Below are 27,013 nucleotides of genomic sequence, written 5' to 3' on the forward strand. Positions count from 1 at the left end.
ACAAATTAATACATTACGTGTTAGATCATGGGTTGTCGCTTGAAATGAACTTTTTTTTATATATTTATTGCTCTTATTATAAAAGTGACAAATCTCCTTTATTTTTATCAGATTTAAACTTTAAGTCACCGGAAAATGGCAAAACAGACATGCTAATATAATTTCGTTAAATTCATTCATCCCACGAGTGGCAAATATTTTCGCAAGAACCTTTGAACAAAAGGTTTCAAGAGACATTGATCTCAAACGTTTTTTGAATTAAAAGATAAATTCAATTTTTATAGTTACAACATTGAAGAAAAAAAAGAAAAAAAAGAAAAATACTGTCATGATCTTTCGAAAATATATTAATCACTGGTGGTATTTTTTTATTTCTTCAGAAAATATATAATTTAACGTTATATTCAAGATAATATTTGTATATACATACATATACACGAATATGTATGTCGTTTAATGTGAAAAATAAATTAAATTTAATATGATCCACAAGTATTGTTCACGTAAAGTAAACATATGAGTAATCGATGCAGTGGTAAGCAAATAAACAATGATTTTATAATCAAACTGGTATTTATTCAATTTATTCAAGTTTTATCAATAAAAAGTAAGTAACAATAGAAGGAATCTTATAAAACTGAAATTTGCTTTCCTCACTTAAGTGATTTGCCGATTACATAGTTAAATTTGTACATGCTGAAACAAAATAAGCGCTTGATGGAACCAGAATTCGTCAATATTTCGTTTCAAAATATTGGTAGTTGAGAAAATTTTATTTTCTAGAATTCCAGTTTCACCAATTTGAAACAGTATCAACGCTTGCTTAATGACATAAAATTCTACTTAATATACAGAAAAAACGTTTGGTTTGCCGCTTTTAAACGGGAAATACAACTTTTTTTATGATTAGACGAAAATTCATCACACATTTGTTTTTTTTTTTTTGTTTTTTTTTCATACAATAAAAAAGTTTTTCGTTTATGCATCACGACTTGAAAATAACTTAACGGTAATCGCGCCGACCAACGTCTTAATTATATTTTTCTTTATTGACTCTCGTCAAGTCAGCGGTTTTTTTTTTTTTATTATACAATGTAACTCCCGTCCAGGGTATCACTACATTTTCACGTACGTATGTACCGTACCACATCTTATACTCGCTTAGATATAATTAGGTAAACTTACAATCCGAGTTAATAGGGACAGCTATGTATATATTTATATATTTATGTATAGAAAGAGTCTTTTTCGCTTCGCGTGTCCTCACACCGGGAGGAGCAATAGAGTAAGAGGTTGAACAACGGCTGCTCACGTGACGGCAGCTGTCACGTTCATGTTTTCGAAATAAACCCTGAGCATCTCGGCGATCTCCTCGAGGGTAAGCGAGTCGCAGGTCGCACTAATCTTCTCCGCGAGGGTGCCAATATCGTTTCGGTAAGTAACCATGTCTTCCTCCGTGACTACGAGCACGAGCTGTTCTGTACTTTCGTTATCTAATTTATATTTACAAACGCCCGAGGACACGTACGATGCTTCGCTCTCAACCGTAGGACTCGACGGCACCGTGGCTACTGTGCTCCTCGTTGGGGTTGACGGTGTCGAGTTATTTGCGGCTTGTGGCGGCAACGACGCTGGAGTCGTCGACCTCGACGTGGCTTGTTCTGATAACAACGCCTCCGGTGGCCTTTCCATGGCCTCTTCCTCATCTTCGGGCATCACTTCTCCCGAATACTTGGGTATATTGCGCTGTTCGCAACTGTTCTCGTAATTTGGCGAAAGGTTGAGCATCGAGAGCAAGTCGTCCTCCGAGTCCTCCCTGCCTATCACAACCTCGATCATGTTGCCGGCATCAGGTAGTTGGTCCTCGCTGAGTACAACCTCCTCAAGGAAGCACCGCTCTGCAGTGCCCGCAGTGGCATCCTCCTGGCATCCAATACTATTTTGCTCGCCTACATTTTCCGGAGTGTTAAGCTGCTGTTGGCGCTCGGCCTCCTGGCGCTCCTGCTCTTCGAGCTTGAGTACGAGCATCTGGTAGAGCACGTGCGACGGCTGGCCAGGATCTAGCCTGAGAGTGTTGACAATGGCAGTGACGAGTCGCTGGATGCACCAAAAGTAACTTGCCGTGGAGGTGTGGGCGCTGACTTTGTGACCGCTGGCTAGTTCCCCAGTTCGGAAGTTCTCGTCGCATAGTAGACAGTTTACGTCATGGTTCCACACGTAGTGATGGCGACAGGCCTCGCGCGTAGCAAAGAGCTCCGGACAAATGGGACAGCGCATTATCGCGTTGTTACATTTTCCTTCAAAGTCGTGGTACATCATGAGCGATTGTAACCTCTGCCGGCCGAGTACTTGTACAAGCTCTTCCACGTCCTCCTGCATGTTGCTCGGCTCAGCGCAATGCGGCGTATCACCCATGTCTTCGGTCTTTCGATTTCCTTTACTCGGTACTATATGATAGTCAAGCATATGCCGTACTTCGCTTGTGTCTATTAACAACCCGTTACAAAACTGGCAGATGGAAGCGCGTCGACCGTGCTCGCGCTTCAGATGGTTCTTCAAGCTGACGTTGGACGTGTAGACCTCCTCACAAAACGTGCAGCTCAAAAACTGTAGTTCTGGCTCCTTGGACTCACCGCTGCAGCTGTCGGATGAGTCGCGTCGGCTGGACGTATTGGTTGTATTTGTAAACGAACCACTAGCTTCGACGTCGTTGGTGATATCACCAACTCGCATAACGACGCTAGACTCTTCACCAACGATCTCCTGTCTTTCGTTAACTTGGGTAAACAAATTATGAAATACTGCGTGGTTTTCAAGCTGACTTTCCGTGCCGAAGTTTTTGTCGCAGATTTGGCACGTATACACCTCTTCGTCTTTTGAATGCACGTTGTTTTTGTGTTCCTTCAATTCAGACTGCGAAACAAAGCTCTCAGAGCACTTTCTACACTTAAACGGTTTCGAGTCTGTGGTGTCAGCTGTGGTAGTTTTAGGGGTAGTACAGCGAGGATGTAGATGATTTAATGATGAACGGCCTCGGGTTTTCTTTGTCTTGACCTGTTCCATGAGATCCAAAGATCGTCGACGCGTTGACGGACCACCATTTTTGCAAGTCTCGCAGAATTTAACACTTTCAGACTCGTCAGAATCTGAAGACACTGTTACAAAATAAAATTAAAACTAGTATTTCATGTGATTGAAGTACAAATTAGAGTTAAATTAATTGTAATAGTGATATTAAAATGACTTTCATAAATCAATAAAAAAAAAAATAAAAATAAAAAAAAATATTTTCAATGTAAAAATTAGTTTCTCACCTAAGCGATTTAGCTGGTTAATGATGTTATTACACCTTCCACAACGTTCGGGCAATGCTTTTCTAATCTCAGCTGATTGCACTTCTAAACTGACCGCTACTGGAGAGGTGCTTCTTGTTACGATCGACGATTCTGGCTTGATGATTTCAACGTTTTTGACCTTAGGTGGTCTTCCACGTCTCTTTAGCGATTGACCAGTGATGGGTTCGTGATGACTCAGCACTTCTGCAAAATCTGGATCGTTAAATGGACTTTCCTTCGAGTGTTTCCACGCTTCGATTAGTTCTGCAGTCTTTTCCATTATTTCCTCGTTGCTCTCTACCGGAAGTATGTGCGCATTTATAACATGTTTCAGCAGATGCTTGCGATAACAAAAACGCTTATCGCATTTGATGCAGGGCTTCTTGCGCGAGGAAGTCTTTTTAAGTAGTTTCTGATTGGGATGGAGCTTTGACTTTTTGACCTCGTTACTTTTCAAAAGCGCGTAAATCGCCTCGAACGCACTATTTTTGCGCTTCATACCATTTTGGGGCGATCCCTGCTTCGTCGTTTTACTATACTCGTCCTTAGACGGCGATTCTCCTCGGTATTTTTTGCCAATGTTCTTAGCAGCGTCAGTCGTATTGCCGATTGTTGGCAGGATGGCGATGTTGAAAAGCTCGTCAAGACCCTGGAACGTCGTCTCGGAGCATTGGTGGTTTTCCCGCAGTTGGAGGGTGCGGAAGCTCGTGAGGCAAGTGTAGCAGGGGAACTTGCACGAGACCTCGTGCATCTTCATCAAGTGGTCGACAACTTCGTCCTTCATCATGAAAGTGCTGTTACACAGAGTACAAATGTAGACTTCGTAGGCAGCTGGCTCGATCTTTTCGAGGCGACGCATGGCGCTCGGGCATCGTCTGATCATCTCCTCGCGTTGCGACGGACTAGCTGTGCTACGAATGCCGATCCGACAAACGCAGTCACTAGGACAAGCTGACTGAAGCAGCACCGGTTTGCCACTGTTTCTGCGCGCGAGCGCCGGGTAAGCAGCCGTTGCCACCGCAGCACTCGAGGACACCGTGGCCGTGGCTGCGGGGGTATTGACTGAAGGCTTGATGAAACGCACGAGTGTCTTGTGCTTGAGCGCGACGTGATCATTGAGCGGCTTCACACCCTTGAATATGTCATAGCAGCTGCGGCATTTTAGAGCAAATGTGATATAGACCTCGGACTCGTTGGTGATCTCGTGCAGAGGTATGCGCAGACTGCTTCCGTGTCTGCACTGCTTCTCGTTCTCACACTTGAGATGCTCCTGTTTAAGATGATACTCGAGGTAAAACAGAGACTGAAAGTCGTTAGAGCAGTAGGGACATTTGATGGCACTTTTGTCTTCTTCGGTCATGCCGTGACTCGCCTCTAGGCGTCCGATCATGTCCTGCACCTGAGAGCACGTAGAGCAAGTAAACGAACGTGAAAGCTCCTCATTGCCAATGCTACTGCTAGGAGTGGACGGGGTAGCATGATGACTTGAGATCTTTGTCGGCGTGGTAGGCATGTAGATGAGCGGCTTGTTAGCTATCTCAGAGTCCGGGACAGGCTGAAAGTTGACGATCGTTGCAGTAGGCGCGACATCTTTCGACATTGTTGGATCCGTGTTGTAAAGAGCATCGGGGATAAATAGGATACAGAACTGCTGTTGCGGAGCGAGCAACTGCACTTGCTGCTGCGGCTGACCATTTTGCTGGAAATGAATGGGCTGCAGAGGCGGTGGAGACTGAAGCGATTGTACCGGATGCTGGACACCCGTTGCGATAGCCTGGGACTTGAGGATCGGCTTGGCTGAAGTGACGAAGGTGTTGCTTCTCATTAAAGATTGAGGCAACACCACCCTCTCGATAACCTTGTTCACAGTTCTCGGTGTTATGATCGTTTCGGATTCTGAAACAGGTTCAAAATTATCGTCCAGCAGCGAATCATCGGTATCGCCGCAAACCTCGGCGATGCTTTTTAATATCTTGTTAGCCGTTTCTTCTGAAACTGCTGGTGTTTGCTGACTCGAATCATCAGCTGCAGCGTTGTCAACAACAGTAGATTCAGCGTTTAATCTCTCACCTATTGTTGAAGGCGCAATGTTTTGCGCTCTCGACGGACTACCACTTGCCAGGCACTTCTCCACTGCGATACTCCAGTCGACGCTATTGCTTTCCTCGAGCTTGTTTCTTGCCAAGAACGCTTTGGACAGATCTAATCGTTGACTAAGACCCTCCAGCTGATCAAAGATGGTCTTCGATCTTGGTCCAACCTTCTTTGGCTTCGTGATTAGACTGGTGGCCTTGTACAATGACGTATCCTCGGTATCAGCGCGCTCGGATTCACTGGCATTGGCATCGGAGTCTGTGCTAACTGTAGGAACTGTGTCTATTTTTGTCAATTTAACGACTAGCTCTTTTGTTATATCATACTTGACCAAGACTTCCGGCTCGCAGAGACTCGACGACATGGACGTGGACGTTGTCTCGTCGATGGTCTCCTCACACAACCTTGGCCTTTTTACGTCCTGCACAACCTGTTCATCGGAAATTTTCGCAGTCGCATCGCTATCCTCCTGCTGTATAACACTACTTTGACTACTTTGCGACAACGTCCGCTTTTGCTTTATTCTGATTTTTGCTTCGTTCGTCGTTGACTGGGCCAATGGGACATCAGTCTTGTCTTGGTTGTCGTGTCCCGAGACGGATTCGAGTTTGTCACCCTCCTCACGGAAGCTCTGATTGATTTCGACGATTTTCTGCAAATTATCGAACAAGACGTCGGGCTGAACGACTATCGACTCAGAGTCGAAAGAAGTGAATACTTTGCCATTATTTACAGTTGGAACAGGAGAGGATGCCGCAGCCGCGAGTTGCTTAGCAATAAGCTCGGATTCGGTGAATATGGGGTACTTTCGTGGCCTGCCTCGTCTCTTTGGTGGCACAACCGCAACCTGACCAAAGTCAGACTTGGCCGGTGAGTAAGCTGGATACCGGCAGCTACCACTTCCACCGCTGAGATCTGACTTGGCTGGCGAGCAGCTTGGCAGCCTGCAGCTACTGTTGCCACTGTCGGAGGGCGTGCGCGGAGTTATCTTGATTTCCTTGACGACGTGCGAGTTCCTCGAGTCACCCTGCTTCTTGACAATGATTTTGATTTCGCCATCGGTGATGTGACCGTTCATGTCTCTGTGTTGTCTTTCGTGGCTCTCTCCGTTAAAGTGAATGGGAGAATCGTCGCCAACGTCCTCATCATCATCGTCGTCGTCCTCATCGTCATCTTCATCGTCATCATCGTCATCCTCGTCATCGTCATCATCCTCGTCGTTGGTAGAATCTTTCTGGGCAGGACTGGCCAACGGCTCTACCATGTGTGTCACACGTTCGTTCGACATTGTCTTTGTAATCTTAATAATAAGACGCTGACGATGTTGTACTCGCGTGTGCTTTTTCAAATCGCGATGAGTTATAAAGGTCTCGTCGCAATACTTGCACTGGAGCTCGGCACTGAGACCAATGAACGAGGAGCCTGATGGGCAGCGCAGCACGATCTTGTCGACGACGCGCTGCTGCTGGTCATCACTAGGACTTTGCACACCCGAATCCAGATTGTCCATGGGTGGGATCTCGAGGCCGTTGAGCCGCGCCAGCCGAGCTGCCAGATTCTCATCGCTCTCCACGAGACTGTCCTCATCGTCATTGTCGTCGTTGGCCTCTTCCAGAGAAGTGATATTGGCCTCGTCAGTGGCAATGTGCATACTCTCGGACCGTTTTTTGTTCTGAATATTCTTGGTGCACTTCCGTTTGAGCACCTGAAGCATCTTTCGCCTGTGCTTGTTCGGTTCGGCTTCATCGGCCAGGTTGTCGTTGGAAACGATTGCCAGCTTGGGCTCGACGTTTAAACTTACCGGGACGGCGACGCTTGGGATGTCCTCGGGTTCTTGGGCTCTGGACGAGGTTCGCGTGCGGGGTGTCCTTTTGGAAGAAGATAGTTCGAGATTATTAATGGTATCTTTAGCTAAACTTTCAACGAGACATGCATCGCTCACGAAAGTTTTGACGGAAACAATATCATTAACAATATTAGTATCAGTTAGTGATTGGGCATTTGAGACTGACTCTTTGGAAATATTATTTATTACGCTTTTGTTGGCTACTACGGAGCCATCGTGATTTTGTTTGATCGTCGAATCAACTGTGGTTACTTTCGCACGGGCATTTTCCTGAGATTCTGCTGTCTTTTCATTGTTCTTCTGAGAGTGACGAGCGATGCGCTTACTTCGTAAAAAGGATTTAAGAGATTCTCTTTTAGGTTCAGGGGAGAATTCAGGAATTTGCGGCATTAACGGCTGAAAAGCTATAGTATTATCAATAACTATGGGTTCGGTTACGTCTTCCACACCTGGTTTTATGATAACATAGGCTTTAATTTCGTTCTCGAGGTTTTCAAGATTATCGACGACTGTATCTAAAACTGCTTTGGTCCCGTTATCAACTGGCTTAGAATTAGGTATAGGTTCTGGTTTATTTCTTTTTTCCTGAAAAATAGATTGAGCTATTCTCGTTGAACGCCGATCAGAGTTAATTTCAACATTTTTATCTTTCGAATTCTTTTTCTCGATAATTTTTCTTTCTGATACGTTTTCAAGAGGTCTCATACCTAATCTTTGTCCATCGTTTTCTAAGGTATCTAGTGTTGTCATTTCCTTTGATTTTTCATCATCGTAATCCAATCGCCGAACAATTGAACAATTAATGTGAGTCTCGCTTTCTGGGAAAGGGACGATTTTTTCTGGCGAAAATTCTTCGATCGAACCTAGGGAAGTTGATAAAGTGTCTTCGATTGAATCATCAACTTGCGTCTCTTCGGAATCATCCACAGAAGTATTCCACAGTTGTTTTATGCTGTCTGTGTTATTTTCTTCAAGCAAAGTCGGAACGCAATGTACACTGGTATCAATCAAGTTTTTAGATACCCTGTCTCTTCTCAAAGGCACGTTTCTGGTCATCCTTGTGTTATCCAGCAGACTTTCAGAATTTTCTTTGTTATCCAATCTTTCAGAAATCATAGCATCAACTTCGTTAGATTCCAAACTTGGATTTATGTTTTCAATGATTTTTTCGTTTTTATCGGACGACTTTTTTGTAAATCTTTTGAGAGAGTGATTCTGAAGTTTCACACAATCTTTCAATAATTGATGCGATTCTTCAGCAAGTACCTCGTTTTTCTTATCAACCGAATGACGAGTTTGATACGAATGACCTTCACCCTCGTTTCGCCATCTTTTGGTATAAGTCTTTTTCTCAGTCGGCGCTTTGGTATTTTGTTCGTTTATTTTAGGCTCTGACATGGACTTGTCTTCCTTCTCTTGAGTGCCATTCTGCAAACATTCTGTACTTATAGAGAGCCTTTCATGCTTGTCTGAAGATGATTTTCTTATTACTTTTTTGTTATTTTCAGCCTGACTCTTGGAACACTCCTTAACTTCTTTAGATACTTCATGCTGCTTCTCGTTAATTTTGATAAGTGGTGCCTGAGCAACATCCAGCTTCTTTTTCGCGAAGATACCGTTGGGCCGCTCAGGGAGCAATTTTCTTTTCTCGTTTTGAGTTTTGGGACACTTATCGATTGGATCTACTGATCCTTTGGCAACTTGTTCTTCACCTTCAGATTTGCTTCTTGTTCTGTGTTTAGTAACAGATGATAATTCATTAGGAGTTTCAACGGCTGCTGTCGATTTCATGGCTACTTTATCTTCAACAAAAATCGGAAAAATCTGTGAAGTTGTTCTCTTGAACATTTTGCTCTCAGTCTGAATTTTTTTAACAGTCTTTTGGGGTTTATCCGGAAGCACGTCATTAATCTCCTTTGTAGATGTTTCATTGCAGTCACCTTTCACCGAATCATTAGCATCCTGGTTTATGTTCAATTCTGTTATAATTGGAGTTTTGTCTTTCTCTGATGGTTTAACTGATTCTATGGGTATTCTTAATTTTGTAGATAAGGAAATATCAGATTTTTCAGGGGACTGAAATGAAACTTTTTTAATCCTGTGTCCATTGAAACTTCCTAATTTATCTTTGACGATTTTTAGTTTGGAAGGTTCTTCCTGATTACAATTTTCAACAGAACTACTTCTTGTTGCAATAATAGATTGTTTTTCACTTTTGTCTGACATTGATTTCCTTCGCACCCTATTAATCATTTCTACTTTTTCTTGGAAACCTACTTTAATACTTGAATCTGATTTTTCAGGAACATTATTGGTTTTACTTTCTCCTTCATTCTCAGATAGGTTTCTTCTTTTCTTCTTAATAGTGACAATTTGATTTTTATTTAGATTTTCATCACTCTTGCTTAAATCTTTAGTAAATTTTTCACCAGATTTTTCTTCGATTTTAACAAAATTTTCTGCACTTATAGGAACACTTTTTGTAAAATTATTAGAATGAGTTTCACTGCGCAATGCTTTACTTCTAAGATTGTGATGAAAATTTTCAACCTTATCCTCCAAATTTTTTCCATTTTCAAAAATTTCGTTGCAACTTTCTCCTTCGGATAAATTGAAGTTATTACTTATCAAAGAATCAGCTTTTTCTGTATTTAACTTGGTAACGTTGTTTCTAAGCGCCCTTTTACACTCTAATACGGCATATGAAACTTGCTGATTTTTTCCGGTAATACTGTTAGTGTGAAGAACTTCAATTGCTTTATCGTCAGTTTTCGTACATAAGTTTTCATTCAACTCTAAAGAAGGCAGAGCTTTAACAACTTTTTCTTCCAAAGTTAAGGATTTATTTAGGCTTTGTTCAACCGGAAGTTGTAGAGATTTAATGGAAAACTTTTCAATTTTTTCATTACACCTTTTAGAATCATCCAAACAACTCGTATGTGCAATTTGAGATTGATTTGTATAACAATGTAAATTAGAAGATATACTGTTTGGTTCACTCTGAACTTCAATAGTTTTAGAATTCTTATAACTTTTATTTCTTGTACACCTTTTAATCGTTTTATTCTTAATTTTCATGTGCACTTTCATATTTTTATCAACTATATCAGAATTTGTTTTAATATCAACAAAATTTTCTAAATTATTTACATGACTATCAATATGTTTTTGAACTTTGACATCTGTTTTCCTTTTGGCTTTTACTTTACCTTTCTTGAAATTCACGACTTTAATAACTGATTTATGCGAACCCTTACAACTTATTTCTTTTACAAAGTTTTTAGCAGATTGCACATCTTTTTCGGACACAGCTTCATCATCAGCCTTTTGAGTAGTAGTCGTAAGACTTTCGACTCTATTTTGAAGATTATCAAGAGATTTATCGTACACTGAACTAATGACCAAATTTTCCGTAGGATTTGTGCTATTATCATCGACATTTTTAGAAACAATTTTGTTTTCATGCTTTTCTTTATCACCTGAAATATCAGAGCACAGTTGATTATTAACATCATTGATATTATTTTTGAAGTCTTTCAAAGGTTTCTTACCGCTGTTTTCCACAACACCATCGACACACGTTGGCTTGCTCTCAACTGAAGATAAAGAATTTTTGTCACTGGTTTGTTCAACAGCATCGAACTTGAGTTTTTTCTTACAAAGTAAAATAACCTTTTCCGACTGATTAACCAAATCTTCTTCAAACATCGGTAATGTCGAGAGAGCTGGCGTGATGGATTTAGGATCATTCTCGGGAAGTTCAGGGTAAACCTTGTCCACATTGAGAATCTGTGAAGATACTGATTTATCACTACAACTCACTGTGGACTCTTTAGTATAATTGTTTGAAACGTCCGATGTCAATTCGTTAAAATTTCCAGTCACGCACTTAACAACTGAGTCACTTTGAACTACTAAACCGTCACTTTGTTCAGTATCATTTTCAGCACTTATCTCATCCCTCTGATGCCTTGGCGACGTTTTGCAAAATTCTTCGATAAGATTTTCTGTTTCCTTTTTGTCGATTCGTACTATAACGTCGTGCAAAGCGTTTGTATTCGAATTGCAAGACAAAAGGGAAGGATCTAGTTTTTCTAGCTCTTGTTCTCGTGGGAGCAACTCTTCACTATTTTTTTCCTTGCTATCATGTGAGTTTTCAACATGCTGATTTTTCACGTTATCTTCTTTCTGTGCTTCTTTCGATCCTTTTTCTACTTTGGTAGACCCTTTAACCTCCGTTTCTTTGATTACCTCTTCAATCACTTGTAACGTGGTATCATTTTCATGTTCCTTACTGGCCTTTTCTACCGCCTCTTTATTTTCTTTTTTTTTATCCATCGGCGCTTTGCTTTCGTCATCCACAACATTAGATGTACTTTCCGTCTTGGATCCAGCATTTACTTTATCTTTTATGTCTCCTTTCGCTTTACTACCATTATTTTCATTATTGCACTTTAAGGCTGCTTTTTTCTCTTCATTCACATTTAAAGTTACTTTGTTATTTAGTTCATTACTGATTACCTCCGATCTTAATTTTTTCGTATTTTCAGCTATAATGGATTTAGCTCCATGTGTATTACTTTTCTTTTGATGCACACTTGGTTCTTTTATTACTTTACTGACACCTAATGTTGCCTGCTCCTTTTGTTCTGTATTAGTCTGCAACGAAAGTTCTTTAGATTCAACAAGAACCACAGCTTTAACATTTTTATTTTTTCTCATTTTTATTCTAGTTTTGCGACTCATATCGTCCACTTCTGATGTTGTTTCTTTTTTCCGTATTTTATTATTATCTGACTGTAACTCTTTCTTTTCTACAATAATATCAGCTTTCTTTTCATTTTTATTTTTTTCCGATTTTGTTTCTTTAATTTTTTGACTTGCATTTGGTGTAAGTTCCTTTTTTTGCTCCACACTATTTTTCGACCTTAATTCTTTTTTGTCAAAAATCATATCAACTTTAGCTTCATTTTTGTTTTTTTCCAATCTTGGACCATTCTGTTCCTCGACATCTACCAAAGCAACTTCTTTTTTTTGTTCTTTAGGATTTTCTAATATTAACTCTTTATTTTCAACTACCATTTCAGCTTTTGCATTATTTCGATTTTGATGGTTTTCTAATATCGTTTTTTTGTTTTCTTGGTGTAGATCTGATGTTAATTTTTTCTTATTTTCATCATTAATTTCTAATCTCGTTTCCTTTTCTTCCATAGTTGCGCCAATTTTAAGTAGATTCTTGTTCCTAATCCTTTCAGATCTGGTTTCTTTCTTTTCTTGACTTATGCTTACATCTGTTGCTTCTTTTTTCTGTTCATTAAGAGATGATGATCTTAGTTCTCTTTTTTCAATAATTGTGTCAGATTTTGTTTCGATTATATTATGTTCGCTCTTTTCTGTTCCTGTGACTTCCAATGCGATTTCATTATTGCTCTCTTTAATATTAACTGATATTGAATCCCTCTTTTCAACACTTGCCACAACTTTCACTTCACTTTTACTTTTACTTCGTTCTAATCTTGTTTCTCTCTTTTTTAGGGTTGCATGTAACCTTATTTCTTTCTGCGTATCATTATTCTCTAAACTTAATTCTTTCTTTTCAATAATCGCATCTACTTTGACTTCCGATTCATTGTCATTCTTTTCTGATTGTAGTTTTTCATTTTCTTTGCTTAAGGCTGATGTTACATCTTTCTTGCGTTCTTTCTTGCCCTCCAATCTTAGTTGTCTTTTCTCAACAACTACCTCAGCTTTTGCATCATACTTGTTTTTACTGCTTTCTGATTGGATTACTTTCTTGTCTTGTCTAACATTTGACGTTTCTTCTACTATTTGTATCTCTTTGTTATTCTCTGTTCTTAAATCTTTTTTTCCTACAGTGGCAATAGCTTTGGTTTCGTAATTGTTTTTACTTGCCATTTTTGTTCCTTTTCCTCGGAGGCTTAAATCTGATGTTATCATTTTTATCTGCTGGACACTATTCTCCACTTTTGCTTCCTTTTCTGTCACCATAACCTCCACTTCTGCATCGTTTTTACTTTTACTTTTTTCTGATCTTGCATCTCTTTTTTCCAAGTTTACATCCGATGTTACTTCGTTTTTATTATTATTTGCATGCTCTGATCTCAATTCTCTTTTCCCAAAAATTACGTCAACTTTGGCTTCACATTTGACTTTGCTTTTTTCAATTTTTGTTTTCTTCTTTTCGTGACTTAAATCAGATATTATTGTAATCTCTTCATCGCTATTCTCAGCTTTTGATTCTTCCTTTACTGCTACCTCTGTTTTTGCATTATTTTTGTTTTTAATTCTTTCTGATCTTGTATCCCTTTTTTCATAACTTATCTCTACGCATGTTGCTTCTTTTTTCTGATCATTCACATGCTCTGATCTCAGCTCCCTCCTTTCGATAACTGCATGAGTTTTGGCTTCAATTTTATCTTTATTTTTTTCTGATCTTAGCTCTTTTGTTTCTTGCATCACATGTGGCGTTACTTCTTTATTAAGTCCACAACTATTGTTTGGCCTTAACTCCATTTTATCTGCAACTACCTCAACTTTTGCATCAATTTTATTTGTGGTTCTTTCGGCTCTTGTTTCTTTTATTTTAAGACATGAATTTAACATTGCAATAGTCTTATGTTCTTTTTTGTTCTCTAATCTTACTTCTTTCTTTTCAGTAACATCAGTTCTGGCTTCGGATTTATTTCTGCTCTTTTCTGATCGTGTTACTTTCTTTTCTTGTCTCACACGTGATGTTCTTCCTTTTTGATTTTCTAAACTATCCTTCAATTGTAAATCCAAGTTTTCCACATTGGTCTCAGCATTTGCGTTATTTTTATTTTTACACCGATCTGATCTTGTTTCTTTTCTTCCTTGGATGATAGTCGATGTGCATTCAAGATTGTTCTTTGACTTTAATTCTTCGTTTTCAACAATCACATCAGCTTTGGTTTCAGCTTTATTTTTATTCTTTTCTAGTCTTACTTCTGCTGATAGTTCTCTCTTGCATTTTTTAATGTTTTCTACTCTTGAATCTTTCTTCTCTAGAATCGCCTCAGATTTTGCATCATTTTTATTTTTACTTTTTTCTGATCTCACTTCTCGCTTTTCCACATTTTGATTTGATCTTACAATTTCTTCTTTCCGTTCTTGACTGCTTTCCGATACTATAATTTCATTTTTAAGAATCGCTTCGTTTTTATTTTTACTCTTCTCCAATCTTGTCTCCTTCTTATCTTGCCTTACATCCAACGCCACTTCCTTTTTGTATTCTCTACCATCCTCAAACCCAGAACTTTTCTTTTCCACGGTTGCCTCAGCTTTTGCGGTATTAAAATTTTTGCCTCTCTCTGATGTTGCATTTTTATTTTCTTGACCGACACTCGATGTAACGTCTAGTTTTACTTCCGTGCTATTTCTTCTATCTCCCGACCTTGATTCTTTGTTTTCAACGATCGCATCAGCTTTGGCTTTGTTTTTGTTTCTTTCTAATCTTGGTTCTTTCTTTTCTTGACTAACACTTGATGTTACGTCCCTCCGATGCTCTTTATTGTTTTCCAGTCTAGTTTCTATCTCTTTCTCAATTGACTCGACTTTGGCTTCGCTTTTATTTTTATTCCTTCCCAATCTTATATCTTTTTTTTCTCTACTTACTTCCGACCTGACTTCATTCTTTCCTTCTTTTTTCTTCTCAGATCTCAGTTCTGTTTGATCTAACTTTTCACTTTCTATATCAATGCAAGCTACTGTCACAGTTTCGTTTATACATTTTTTAGACTCTTTCACTACCTGTTCTGTTTTCTTTATCGTCTTCTGCACCCTTTTCTCTGCAAGCTTTGGACGAGAACAACCATTCCCGATCCTTTCGAGTATCACCATAGGAATCCTATTGTCCTTGAGTTTGAGCTTAATCAGCTCACTATCCGACATCTCCTTGACACAAATCTCCAATATTCGATCCTTTAGGATCTGTATGTCCAAACTTTTTCGCCGCTTTTTCCGATTCATCTTCCCTGGATGAGCATTGTCTACTAGTGCACTGCTGTTTTTGTTCGTGCCGATTGCTACTGGGCGCGACACGAGGGCGTCCTTTGGAGTCATTGTGGTGGTTTGACTATCAGACGAGCCATTCCTAGACGACTCGGTTAGTAGAGGATGCTTGTGAGGTCGGCTCTTTGGCCGCCTATTACAATTAATCAGGCCACCGTTAACACTCATCGTACTCTGCGTCGAAGTGATCGCGTGCTATCTGCGGCTGCACCTTTTAAGTGCATACCGTTTTTGGCTCTGCAAATTTGATGAAATTGAGCTGTAATCATAAAATAAATTTTTTTTGTATATTACACCTTCTTTTGTGAAAAGTTCGATCTATATATGTAATTGTTCTTAAAATTTTTTACAACTCTAATAAATTTAAGTGATTGCTCTTGGCATAAATTTTCAAGAAATACATGTGAATATTAACACGTTGATAACTAAATACTAAGGATTTATAAGAGCAAAAAATAAGTGTAGAATACCCGTACTGGATCCTTTATGATCTGACCAGCAGATTATGTTCATTGTTGCATGTGATCTTTTGGGCCAATGACAATTTGATTGTAGACATCTGTGGGCAAAAAATATACACTATAAGTTACTCAGGCAATATATCAATACAAATTTGAATATCATCACAAACAGCATGTAAAATACGAAGTAAACTAATTACAATACATAGAGTAATAAGAAATACAGTTAATATTATATATGTATTTTTTAATACTGTTTTTCCATTTATATTTTACATGTGTCATTGCAATTTCAACATTAAAGTAAAATTAATATCAACTTTATTTTATAAGAAGAATTTTGAAAGTATATGACTATAACCATCCACTATTTTTTTTTTATTTAATATTTTTTTTTTCTTTTAATAAAAAAATAAAAAACTTGTCAGTCTGGTGATCAAGGTACTTACAAAAACGAAAATTATCTTATGAGTGAAATAACACATGATGAATAATTTAGTAATGGTAACGAACGATGCCAAGTGAACGAACCAATTGAATGTTTACATTATTTCAAGAAACTGTTAGCCTGATTTAGTGTATCAAATAAAAAAATAATGAGCTGTTACTATAATAATATAATTATTGCATTATACCTGCACTTTGAAAATTGTTGGTTTTGAGAATTTGTGGTTTTCATTCTGTCGGATAGTTAACCTAATGAAGTAATTGAGAAAAAGTACTTTTTATTGTCTTGTATTGAAAGTTGTTAAAAAAAACATTAAAACACAAAATGTATATTCATTGAACTATAACCTAAAATATAATTTAACTTTACCTTCCTAATGTGATATGCAGTACATTGTTAGTAATGTGCATATCGTCATATGCACTTTTGCTCTTTTGCTAAGCATTGGGATGTCCTGCTATCATTGTTTTAATTAATTTAGACATTTTAGCTCTCGATTGCATTTAGAACCTTCGTGAGTCAGCCAAAAGTGAATACTCTGAAAATATTGTTTCTTAAGTTAGCTTAAAATAATTATCCTCATTCGTTCATTCACTTGGTTCTTATGTATTACTCAAGTCATTCGTCTAAGTTTAATAAACTAAACAATTTTTTTTTCTTAATTAAGGATGAAGAATACAGGTAGGCTGGTGTATGGGTGTGTAATGTGAGATAGTTGTCAACTTGGATATTTGTAAAAAAAAAAAAGTACAAGAAAATCAATAACCACTTTACTAGATACTTTGAGTGCCAACAAATAGAGCAAAAAATGTTGAGTAAAATTTGATTTTTTACATTTTTTATTTTATGAAAGGCAAGCATGCTACATAACTCTTTTCAACAACCATATTTACCTCTATTTTTCATATCGTTTAGTTATTATTATATGCTTAAGACTAATAGTCAAAGTCTCACGTATCTGTAAAATAACCCCATCTTTAAATGTAAACTTTATCAGATAAAGTCGTCGTACTTTGACAATAAGAAACAAGTAAATCAGCAGAACATTATCTTTACATTTAGGTGTATACGGACGACATTAGCAAAGAGAGCTCCATTCTATCGTTGAGGGACGTATACTAATTGTGCTCTGACTAAAAATGTAACACACTTATATATATATATTATCTTTTTTCTCTCTCTCTTTCTACCTCTTGTCACTATAAGTATACCACGGACTCACCACCAAAACTCGTGGTGTACTTTTAAAAAAAGGAAAAGCGAGGAGTCTAGAAGTATAAGCAATACCGACTTGCTACGGTTGTATCGTTCAGGTGGAACTACTACCATACTTGTAAAAACGACTTTGAAGGAAGCTCTATTTGTTTTAGCGAGAAAATCGTAGATCGCGACACATCAGCCCAATAATGTTGTAGGCAGAAAAAATTGGAGTGGGTGTATTATACGTAAAAAAAAGAGCCAATGCGACTCCGAAATATTTGTCCAACTTTCTACAGGTGTATGTAGTAGTAGTAAACAAACACACACACACACACACACACACACACACACATATATATATATATATATATATATATATATATATATATATATATATATATATATATATATATATACGTAATAAGAAGAAAGGAGGGGTGACCACACACATATATGCGTTTGGGTATACTTGTGAGTATAAGTTCATGTATAAATACTACAATAACGATGTTTCGTGCTTAAAACTCACCCCTAGTACAAGGGAGGGGTAAGTATAGGTCGGAAGTAAACAACAGAAGCGAAAAAGCGTCAAAATGGTGGAAGAGAGAAAAGGAAGGAGAAACGAGTCAGCTGATAAAATATATACGAACGATACGTATACCTGTAATATCAATGTACGAGGAAAACAGCAGAAGATGTGATGGAACTGTGATGTTAATCTTGAGTTTTGGATACACAAAAAATAAACAATTTTTCATATACTTAACGCACTCGGGGGGAGTCAAGTCGTCGATTGAACGAAAAAGGGGGAGAAAATAGGTAAGTATGCGGTGTTATAGGTTGATGCAGCGAGTGCACATGCAAGAGACCGATGGAGAGAAGAAGCAGGTAGGTATATAGGAAGTGAATATATACAGAAATTGCAGCAGCCATGGCTTTCTCTCGCGCAAAAAAATGTAATTGTGTAAGCGCACAACACCAGCAGAATTTATGCATTCGACACCTTTGCTTTATCACAAAACGCTCGACCAAAAATTAGTGGTAATTGTACAAACCCTCAGAGCACCGGGGGTGGCTTTTGAATTTTATAAATAAGATACGAACAATACGGAGAGTTTGACTTTGACATTCGCAAGTAAACATTTACTTAGTGTATGTAGTGTGTGGCACAACGTTGGGGGAAACACATCAGTCGGGTCGGGAGTCGGGAGACACTCTCGAGACTGTAGGGAGACTAGGGAAAGAGAGAGAGAGAGAGGAACAAGAAGACGCAGGCGGTGATGAAGAGATAATATGTACGCGCATATGTAGGCAACACACGAGGATACGCGTATTCGGAAGAGTCGGCATTTCCTCGCGATAGGTATATAACTTAGGTACTCCGTTTTGCTCGTCTACACCTACTCGTCCCCTGCATAATAGCTAGGTTTGTTTCGACTACTACCATTGCCGAGTATTGAAGAGTACAAGCACAGAATGAATGATTCGATTAGGCACATTTTTGCTTCGAAACTTGCAAGGGGAGAAAGAGAGAGTGTTACGCAATTGTATAGGAACGCACTTGCTATATTGACGAAAGCCCGTTCATCCTTCATTGTGACAAAACAATTGAAGTATGTTTACATTAGCGGAATACGTGCGTATACCTAAAGCTCCATTTTTTTCGGTAGATGTTATTCAACGCGAAATATGTGGACGCCATCGAAGAATTGTTGTTTAATGATCGGTTTGTATATCTACAGTAAAAAGATGCTCCGAGTTGGGGGAAAAGAAGCATCGGGGAGTAAAAAACAGGCCCATTTCATCGTTACCGAACGCCAAAATCAAACTATAAAAAACTTAACCTCAAAAATTTGTATAGCGGGTCTCTCGCATCCCCCCGCCCCTCGCTGTGTGTGTACACACACAAACGCACTGTAATTACTACATTACCAGAGGACACGAAAGTTTGCTCACCTTAATTAATCCACGACATGAGATGATCGACCCTCTCCTCTGAATTATAATTTATATATATCCGATTAATCAGAGTGTATCAGAGAGGAGAGCGCTAGACACGCGAGCACACACCCACATAACACGCGCGCACAACACAACTGTACGATTTTATTGTTTATCTCTCCAGTTGTCGTTCATTTACATGTCATCGCGTTATTCATAGCGCTCGTTAGATGTTTATATTTTTTTAGGTACACATTATGCACGTAACTACTAGGTATATATTTATATGGATGACAATTATTATTCGTGCTACCGTTCGGCTGAGAGAAATGCACGCACTATACCTATGTATGGATATTCACAGTAATTTCGTACTAGATATGACCGGAGGCACCGTTACATTTTTTGCACAATGCACTGCTGCATGTAACGTAACTTGATTATACTCTCTCTCTCGCGAGTTTTGTTTACGTGTCAACGGAAAACTTAAATAACGAGACCAAGTCCACTGCTTATTATCACACTTGAACCTATATATTATAGTGATGGAGATGGAGCACGCCGTGTATGTAACGTAACGTGCATGTGCTACCGCTGCACCGGCTAAGTAAAACTTGTCCACTGCGAGGGTAGATAAGCCACCATGATCATAATATATATTATCAACTTGTCCGTCTCTTTCGCTTGACTTTCTATCGAAATATTTCCAAGTAACTCTCGGTGTGCTCTGCACTTCTGTTTGAAGATTCAGCATGCGGCGAGAGTGTGCAGTGTGTAAACGACGTCGTCTTCGTCTTCGTCGTGCGCGAGGTATACTACTGTTTAGTGGCGTTGTCGCCTTGTCGGCCCTGGCCGAGTGTACCACATGTATATAATACGATCTGAACTCCGATGAAAGACTAAAAGAGTGAGAGAGAGAGAGTTGAATCGAAGTTGGATTAGAGAGAACACAAAGTCAACGAAAAAAGACGAACCAAGTATTCAACGACCTTATCTAATACTTTTTTACCGGTGTGTGTAGGTGAGTGAGTCACTGAGTCGTACAATGTTATAGGCACACACACCTAAGCATAAGACAAATTTTTTATTAATTGTTGTATTTTACAGGATCGATGATGGCGAGGATATTGTGCAGGCAACAAGTATTTTACTCATAATTGAATTTTCTGGTAATTTATACTTTTTTTTACTAATTTCAGGGGAAGATAGAGATTTGTAGGACAACATAGCTACTACATGGGTCTTTTGGAGGAGAACCATTACAGTTTTACTTTACTCACGTTTGTGTGTAAAACTCCGATGTTGGTCCTCGAGTAAGTGTACACGTACAACTGATACACTCTCCAATAATTATTTGACTTTTGCAAAAATTTTACTATTGCCGTAGACGTTGACAATCATCCACACAGCACACACGCTACTTGTAGTTATGCATCAATTGCATAAACATATGTGTATGTTGTGTTAAATAACAATAGAGGCTGCCTTCAGCTGTGCAGCAGCGCGCAGGCAACGTAAAAAGTGCAGTAATGTCGGCTTTTGCTAACAACTGACATTAAAAAAAAATAAAAAATAAAAAAAAATATACACTTGGTGTCAAACAAGACGAAGCCTGCAAATTGCAACGCTACCTATACTTAACACAGTAAGTGACACACTGCTTCAAGCTCTGCTTGTGCTTGCTAGTTTGCTATACCGAAATTCGTGTAGTGGATAAGTATATCGTTATCTTGTAGTTTTGGGTTTTGTGTGCATATAAAACACAGTCAGTACGTCAGTAGAAGCTAGGTTGCAGATGGTGCTGTATAAATATAAACATGTACACTTGGTAAAAAAATGAGAGTAGTTTTCCTTCTCTTTCTTGTTCTTGCTTCAGATGGGCTTCAGACAGACAACAAGCACGCCGCCGTCGTCGTGTGCCGCTTTGGCCAGCTTCTGCGCGCGCGCGCACTTTGAAAAAGTGTTGGTGCTTTTGATAGCCTGCTTGATCAACGCACTGCCACCTCTGTTTGTTGTTTTTTGGAATCTGATGATCGCAACACATTGATTGCCTACTTTTCTTTTCTTTTTTCTTTTAGCAAAGTCGATCTCGAAGACGGCACCCGGCGTCAATGATAGTACCGTCTTATGGACTGTGCACAACGCAGGCTCAGACTCAGAGGCGAGAGTACAAGCAACAGTATACAGTTACGGTAACACCCGCACACAATGCGTTGATCAATATTCGAGGTGTGTGGTGATGGATATGTAATATGCCACTTTCAAGATTCTCGCGAGTCTACGGTGATGGTGATTTTGGATACTTGTACTATATATATATATGCATGGATACTAATTAACGTTATTCTCTAAAGCTAAACGATTCAACGCTCTTATAATTATATAGGTGGCCTTATAGGTTCATCACCTTTGTTTTGGATGCGCAAAAAATAGCTCGCAAAGTTTATAACTTGCGATCGCTGTGTGCAACATTGATGCTTTTGTTTGTTGCAAAACGTATACCTACTTATGATTTCAGTACTCGGCAATTTATGCACATATGCTTAACGCGAAGATGAGCCGCAAAATCGGCTGTACTTATTCAAAGAGCGTGCAATGGACGGCGCAGAATATATATTTGGTGTATACACTTGCGGACAAGAGCTACAAGTCAGGCCGATGTATGATATGATGGACGCCAAGGTTTGTATATACTACAGAAACTCGTTTGCAAGACCCGAAAGTCAAAAGCGATCGCGCGACGATCCGAAATACCGGTCGTGGCTTTGGTAACTTTTCTCCGTTCTCATGTCAGGTATATACATATATATGGGATGGTATTTCCTTTTCAGTACAAAAAAATGTGGCATATAGCGTTGGAACTTTATCGCCTTTTCGGAGCGCAAGCCAGCGATGCGATGCCCGTGAAAATAGAGAGCTGGGGAAAGGAGAGAGGATATTCTCGGTGCCGTGTGTAAGTATATATATTATGTACATGCACACATTTATAGTGCCAACAGGCGTGTGCGGGTGTGTCCTACCTCTCTCGCGCATGTATAATATACACCCAGAGACGTTGCACTCTTATATATATAGAGTTGGTGGGGATATATTGTGGGCAATGCACGTATAAATAGTAGTGTTTTTTTTTTTTTTTATAAAATGACATCACGTGTGATGCAATGTTACGCGAAACGGTTTGAGCTAAGTATTCCATTAAACATCAAATCGTTACGTGGATGTTGGCATGGGACGAAGTTGATATTGAAAATAGTAGGGAAAAACCATTATGTATTCATGCCGTTCCATCAATTTTCCAGATTCGCGCGTTTCATCACAATGTAACGATTTTTCGGTACAAATGAGAGGAGGTAATGTGTCTCCTTTACACCCGTATTGTGTCCTATACTTATGTATTTGCCTGCACTCTATATAGCTTTCGCTTTCGTCACTTTAAAACAGGTTTCCGTTCGACTTGAATTCTTTTTCTTTCTTTCCGAGCCTCCGATGGAGCCACATTTTCAGACGCGTCAACCGAACCGTATATACCACACGTATACATCAGGTATTCGCACGTTTTCGTTTATTAATTTTCAATTAGGTATTCGGCCAGAATAACATCGTTCGACTACATAGTACGTAATAAAAACAAAAAACGCTCGAATGCCCCTACACACGCTGGTGTGTCACTAGAAAAATATAATATATCGTCAAGAAGAAAAAGAAGAACAGTCGTTCGGCATATTATTCGATTTGAAGCCGCCGCACATCACGGGCTGAGTGCCAAAAATTTCGGGGCCAAGCGCGCTCTCCCCCTTTCCCTTTTCAAAAGCAACTTGCGTTGTTTTTTTTTTTCTTTTTATTTATTTTTTTTTTTTTTATTTCCGTCACGAACCATGAATGAACTCGTCCGTTTAATATTATCGCCGTTCGTTTGCATATCTCTCTCGAGACCAAGTAGTTAACGAGTTATGCTCGTGTCTTCATAAATACTCGAGTGCACCGTCGAATTATCATAATTTCCGATTGGATTTCCTGCTTCTGACCTATACATACCTATACGTTGTATACACCTATACACTTGCACATACACGATACGCACGAAACGATTTGACCGAGTAGCGCGCGTCTTGTTACTCGTACGTACTTATTACCTACATTCGAGCCGTCGCAACCATCAGAGAGCGGAGTAGGAAAATTTTTTATGATGTATACATAACGTACAAGAACACCGTGTTCTCTCGCTGTTGGTTTCGTTTGGTGCGGTTCGTCGTCAAGAAAACAAACATTTTTTTACAATTGAAATAAATATACAATAATGTAAAATACGCATAAATATATAATACAATTTCTCCACAGGGAAGCTGTTGCTGTGCGGCTGTTGTTCTTCAGCTATATATGTATGCGCCGATCATCATAATCATCGTTATATGTGCCTATATACTCCTCCACTTTTCGACCCAAGCCTGCAGGGAAGAACGACGACCATAAAACACGTCACTTGCAAGAAAGACAAAACGAGCTTCCCTGGGTCTCTGTCGCGCGCCTCTTTGCAGAAGGAAGTGTTTGCGGGTGCGCCGATTTCATTAGAGCCATTTGCATGGGCGTTCTTCTCCTCGTCGTCGTCGTCTCCTGCCTTACATATTACATACATATACCTACTTGCACACAAAACGTGCAGGAAAGAGGAACGCCCGGGAGGGCCTCTCCTTCTCTCTCTCTTGCGCGCGCACTTTGTCGAATACTCGGCCCGACCGGTCGCCTCTTCTTCTTCTTCTTTTTCCGTGCTCCCTCTCTTGCTTTGACTTTTATCATCCTCTGCCATCACCTCCTTTCGGTTCTCCGCGTCGAATTTTTTTTTTTTTTTTCTCCACTGTCCCATCCTCCTTCGACTCCCACTGCACATATACCTTTTTGTTCTCTCTCGCTCTTTTTTTTTTTTTTTTTTTTTTTTTTTTTTTTTTTTTTCTTGCCTCTTCAATTTTCTTCACTCCGGTCAAATGAGCTTGAAAGCTGACCTTGCCTTCCTTCTTCACGTATATACATACGAATTGTTCGTCACTATACTCGGCTCTCAGCAGCAGCGGGCAGACAAGCCTTTGCGCGTGCATTTACAGTATGTACTTTTGATTTGCCGAGGGCATGATTATCGGTAGAAAAAAAAAAGACCATACGGAATAAGGAACAGGGCGCACGTAACGATTCGTGATATCAATTATTCATTTGCCGTATTGTACCGGGTACAAAGATATAGAGTAGGTGTTTATATATATGTTGTATTATTTCGTTTGCCGAGAGAAACGCGTCTATGTAATATTACAAGAGAGGGGCGAGGGGGTCTGCTGGACACACTGCAAAGAGTGTATATATATACGTCTCCGGGACAGAAGGGATGACCCCTAGGTGTGTATACACCCGTATACTCGCACCCACAAACGAAATTCTCGCTTAATCCGATCTGACGGGGGAGAGTCCGCAGACTATCCGGGGAAGAGACACACACATGCCCACAACTTCGCCGGCCAATTTGTATTCGTTTTCGTGGCTCTCTGCATTTCGAACTCTCGGACCCGGGTCTTCCTCAACCTCCTCTCACCCACCACCTCTGCTTTGCCTGCTACGCGTGTTCCTGCGTGACTCCCGTTTTTTTACCCCCTTGCCCTGTATATCCATCGCTTTTTTTAATCGTCCCCTTCCTCTTTGTTCGGCCATTTCGATCCCTTTTACATCACTTGCAATTGGTCGAGTAGTTGCAACAAAAGCTCCGCTAAATGCCGGCGAAGAAAGAAAAAAAAAAACCGAGAGACGTGCCCGTATCAACGAGGCGATCAATAATCGGACACAAGAGCACCGGCGACGCCTGCAGCAACTGTTATAAAACCCATGTGTGTATGTGCATGTATACCCCTCTATATATCCTGGAGGTCGGCTCGCTCTCATCCGGATTCGCTCTTTTCCCGCGTATACCTAACGACGCGTACACGCAGAGAGTAGACGAGTGCAGATATATATATAATATTCTGACGATATGGTTTTTCTTTATTTTCATTTTCCTCCTCTTGCGGTTTATTGTTTGTCGGTTAACGCAAGCCGCGCGCCGTGGCAACAGTGTGCCTCACCGCGCCTCGATTATTGTCATTGCTATATATATATCTCGAAGGCAGTATAATGCAGTCTTGGAACTGGCAACTTTTTTTTCTTTCTCTTTCTCTTCTCGTTCTTTTTTTACATCACGCTCTCGTAATAGCTGGTGTTTCCACCATCGCGGTGCTCAAGCACGACAGTGGTGTGCCTATATATATACCGTTACGTAATCACGTCCAAACTCTTGCCGGTGACGTGGATGTAACACCATATATCCACCTGTATACTGTACACGGATTAAACGGGTTTCCGCCCATCGCTTCGCGATGATTCTCCTCTTGTACAATCGACCCTGGAATATATATTCGCGTGATTTCAACCACTCGTATATATACAATTAGGTACACAGACGACGTAGGTATGAGCATGCTTCCGAATTTCATGGCTCGGTGCTCTGGAATGCGTCTATACGTATAAAAATACACTTGTTGCCCATACGTCACATTCACCCACGTGATCGGGGGGAGGGTTTCGCGTCATTCGCAAAATCGGGGCACGATGCTTGTAAATATAGCTCGTTCCGACGCTGAAAACCACACCCAAGTGCATCGGGGAGAGAGAGAGAGAGGAAAAAACAACCACAACTCGAACCAACGACCCACGCTAACTTTTTTTTTATTTCTCTCCAGTTTTCCCCGAATGATCTTGCATACACGCCCAACAACGCGTTTATTGTAATTACCCAACCCGGGAACACTCGATCACGATCCCGTTTCCGCCGTAAAATTAATTGATGGATGTATTATACGTGCAAATACATACGATATGCTTTATCCTCCACCGTAGGTATATACTTTCCGCCACTCCTATACACACAACACACGTAAGTAAGTATACAAAAGGTGGCATGCAACCAGTGCAATGCATAATATACATATATACGGCTCCACGAGAGCTCATTATAATACACCCGAGATGAGATAGCCCGAGCGCGCGAGTTATCTCTCTCTTCTCCGGTACAATGTTTCATTTTAATTAACGTTGATGCACGCGCTCTCGCAAAAGCCACGCACTTATAGTTACCATAAAAAAAACAAAACCTTTAATTACACGTTACGCAAAGTGGTGGCGTGACACTTGAAAAAAAAAAAAAAAAAAAAAGACTGTTGCAAGTGAGATTTATAGAAAATAATAATAGGTGATTATGTGCCCAAGTCGTTATATATATATACGCATGTAATGCACGTCACGGCTTGGGGTCCTCCTCTCAACACACGCTCGCACAAACATGTATATACTCATAATGCTCGATTCAATGCAGCATCACCAGGGTGTATGATTGTATCTGCCCATGTAAACATGTATGCGCTGCAGGGTGTCGTAACTATAACGAACGGCGTTGGTCTCCGGTGCTTTTGTATCCGTATACGAAAGAAGACGCGGCCGCGTAATTCGAGAACTCGCTCTTTTTTTACACGAGCACAACTGCTGCTTACATTTACAACGAGAGAGAGAGAGAGAGAGAGAGGGAACGTGCGAAAAGGGGAGAGAAAAATCACGCGGATTCTCTCGATTT

The 27,013-nt window shown here is 39.8% G+C and overlaps 1 protein-coding gene across 16 annotated transcripts; it reads right to left on the reverse strand.

Annotated features, from left to right (window-relative positions):
* Positions 1–554: 554 nt before the first annotated feature.
* LOC106646073 (uncharacterized) lies at positions 555–21,061 on the reverse strand. 16 transcript variants are annotated; one of them, XM_089596389.1, is made up of 7 exons: positions 19,390–20,358; positions 16,603–16,771; positions 16,421–16,481; positions 15,795–15,883; positions 10,827–15,583; positions 3,315–10,754; positions 555–3,155 (listed from the first exon to the last, which is right to left on the reverse strand). In XM_089596389.1, exons 5-7 carry the CDS (start codon positions 15,490–15,492, stop codon positions 1,309–1,311), a joined length of 13,953 nt encoding a protein of 4,650 aa, XP_089452515.1. In that variant the 5' UTR covers positions 15,493–15,583; positions 15,795–15,883; positions 16,421–16,481; positions 16,603–16,771; positions 19,390–20,358; the 3' UTR covers positions 555–1,308. The 16 variants fall into 16 exon arrangements, with proteins under 16 accessions (XP_089452515.1, XP_089452516.1, XP_089452517.1 ...); XM_089596390.1 differs by having other exon boundaries at positions 3,315–6,081; positions 6,163–15,583; XM_089596391.1 differs by having other exon boundaries at positions 3,315–5,231; positions 5,406–15,583.
* Between the last annotated feature and the right edge of the window lie 5,952 nt (positions 21,062–27,013).

Source organism: Copidosoma floridanum, unplaced genomic scaffold (assembly GCF_036245765.1).
Source record: "Copidosoma floridanum isolate Cflo_tuat_1 unplaced genomic scaffold, Cflo_Japanese_pri ptg000030l, whole genome shotgun sequence".
Lineage (NCBI taxonomy): Eukaryota > Metazoa > Arthropoda > Insecta > Hymenoptera > Encyrtidae > Copidosoma > Copidosoma floridanum.

Bases quoted from the DNA above. Each gene is read 5' to 3' on its own strand.
- LOC106646073 (XM_089596386.1), bottom strand. From the start codon at position 15,492: ATGAGTGTTAACGGTGGCCTGATTAATTGTAATAGGCGGCCAAAGAGC. The intron at 3,156-3,314 runs GTGAGAAACTAA...ATTTTGTAACAG, and splicing joins TAACCAGCTAAATCGCTTAG to TGTCTTCAGATTCTGACGAG.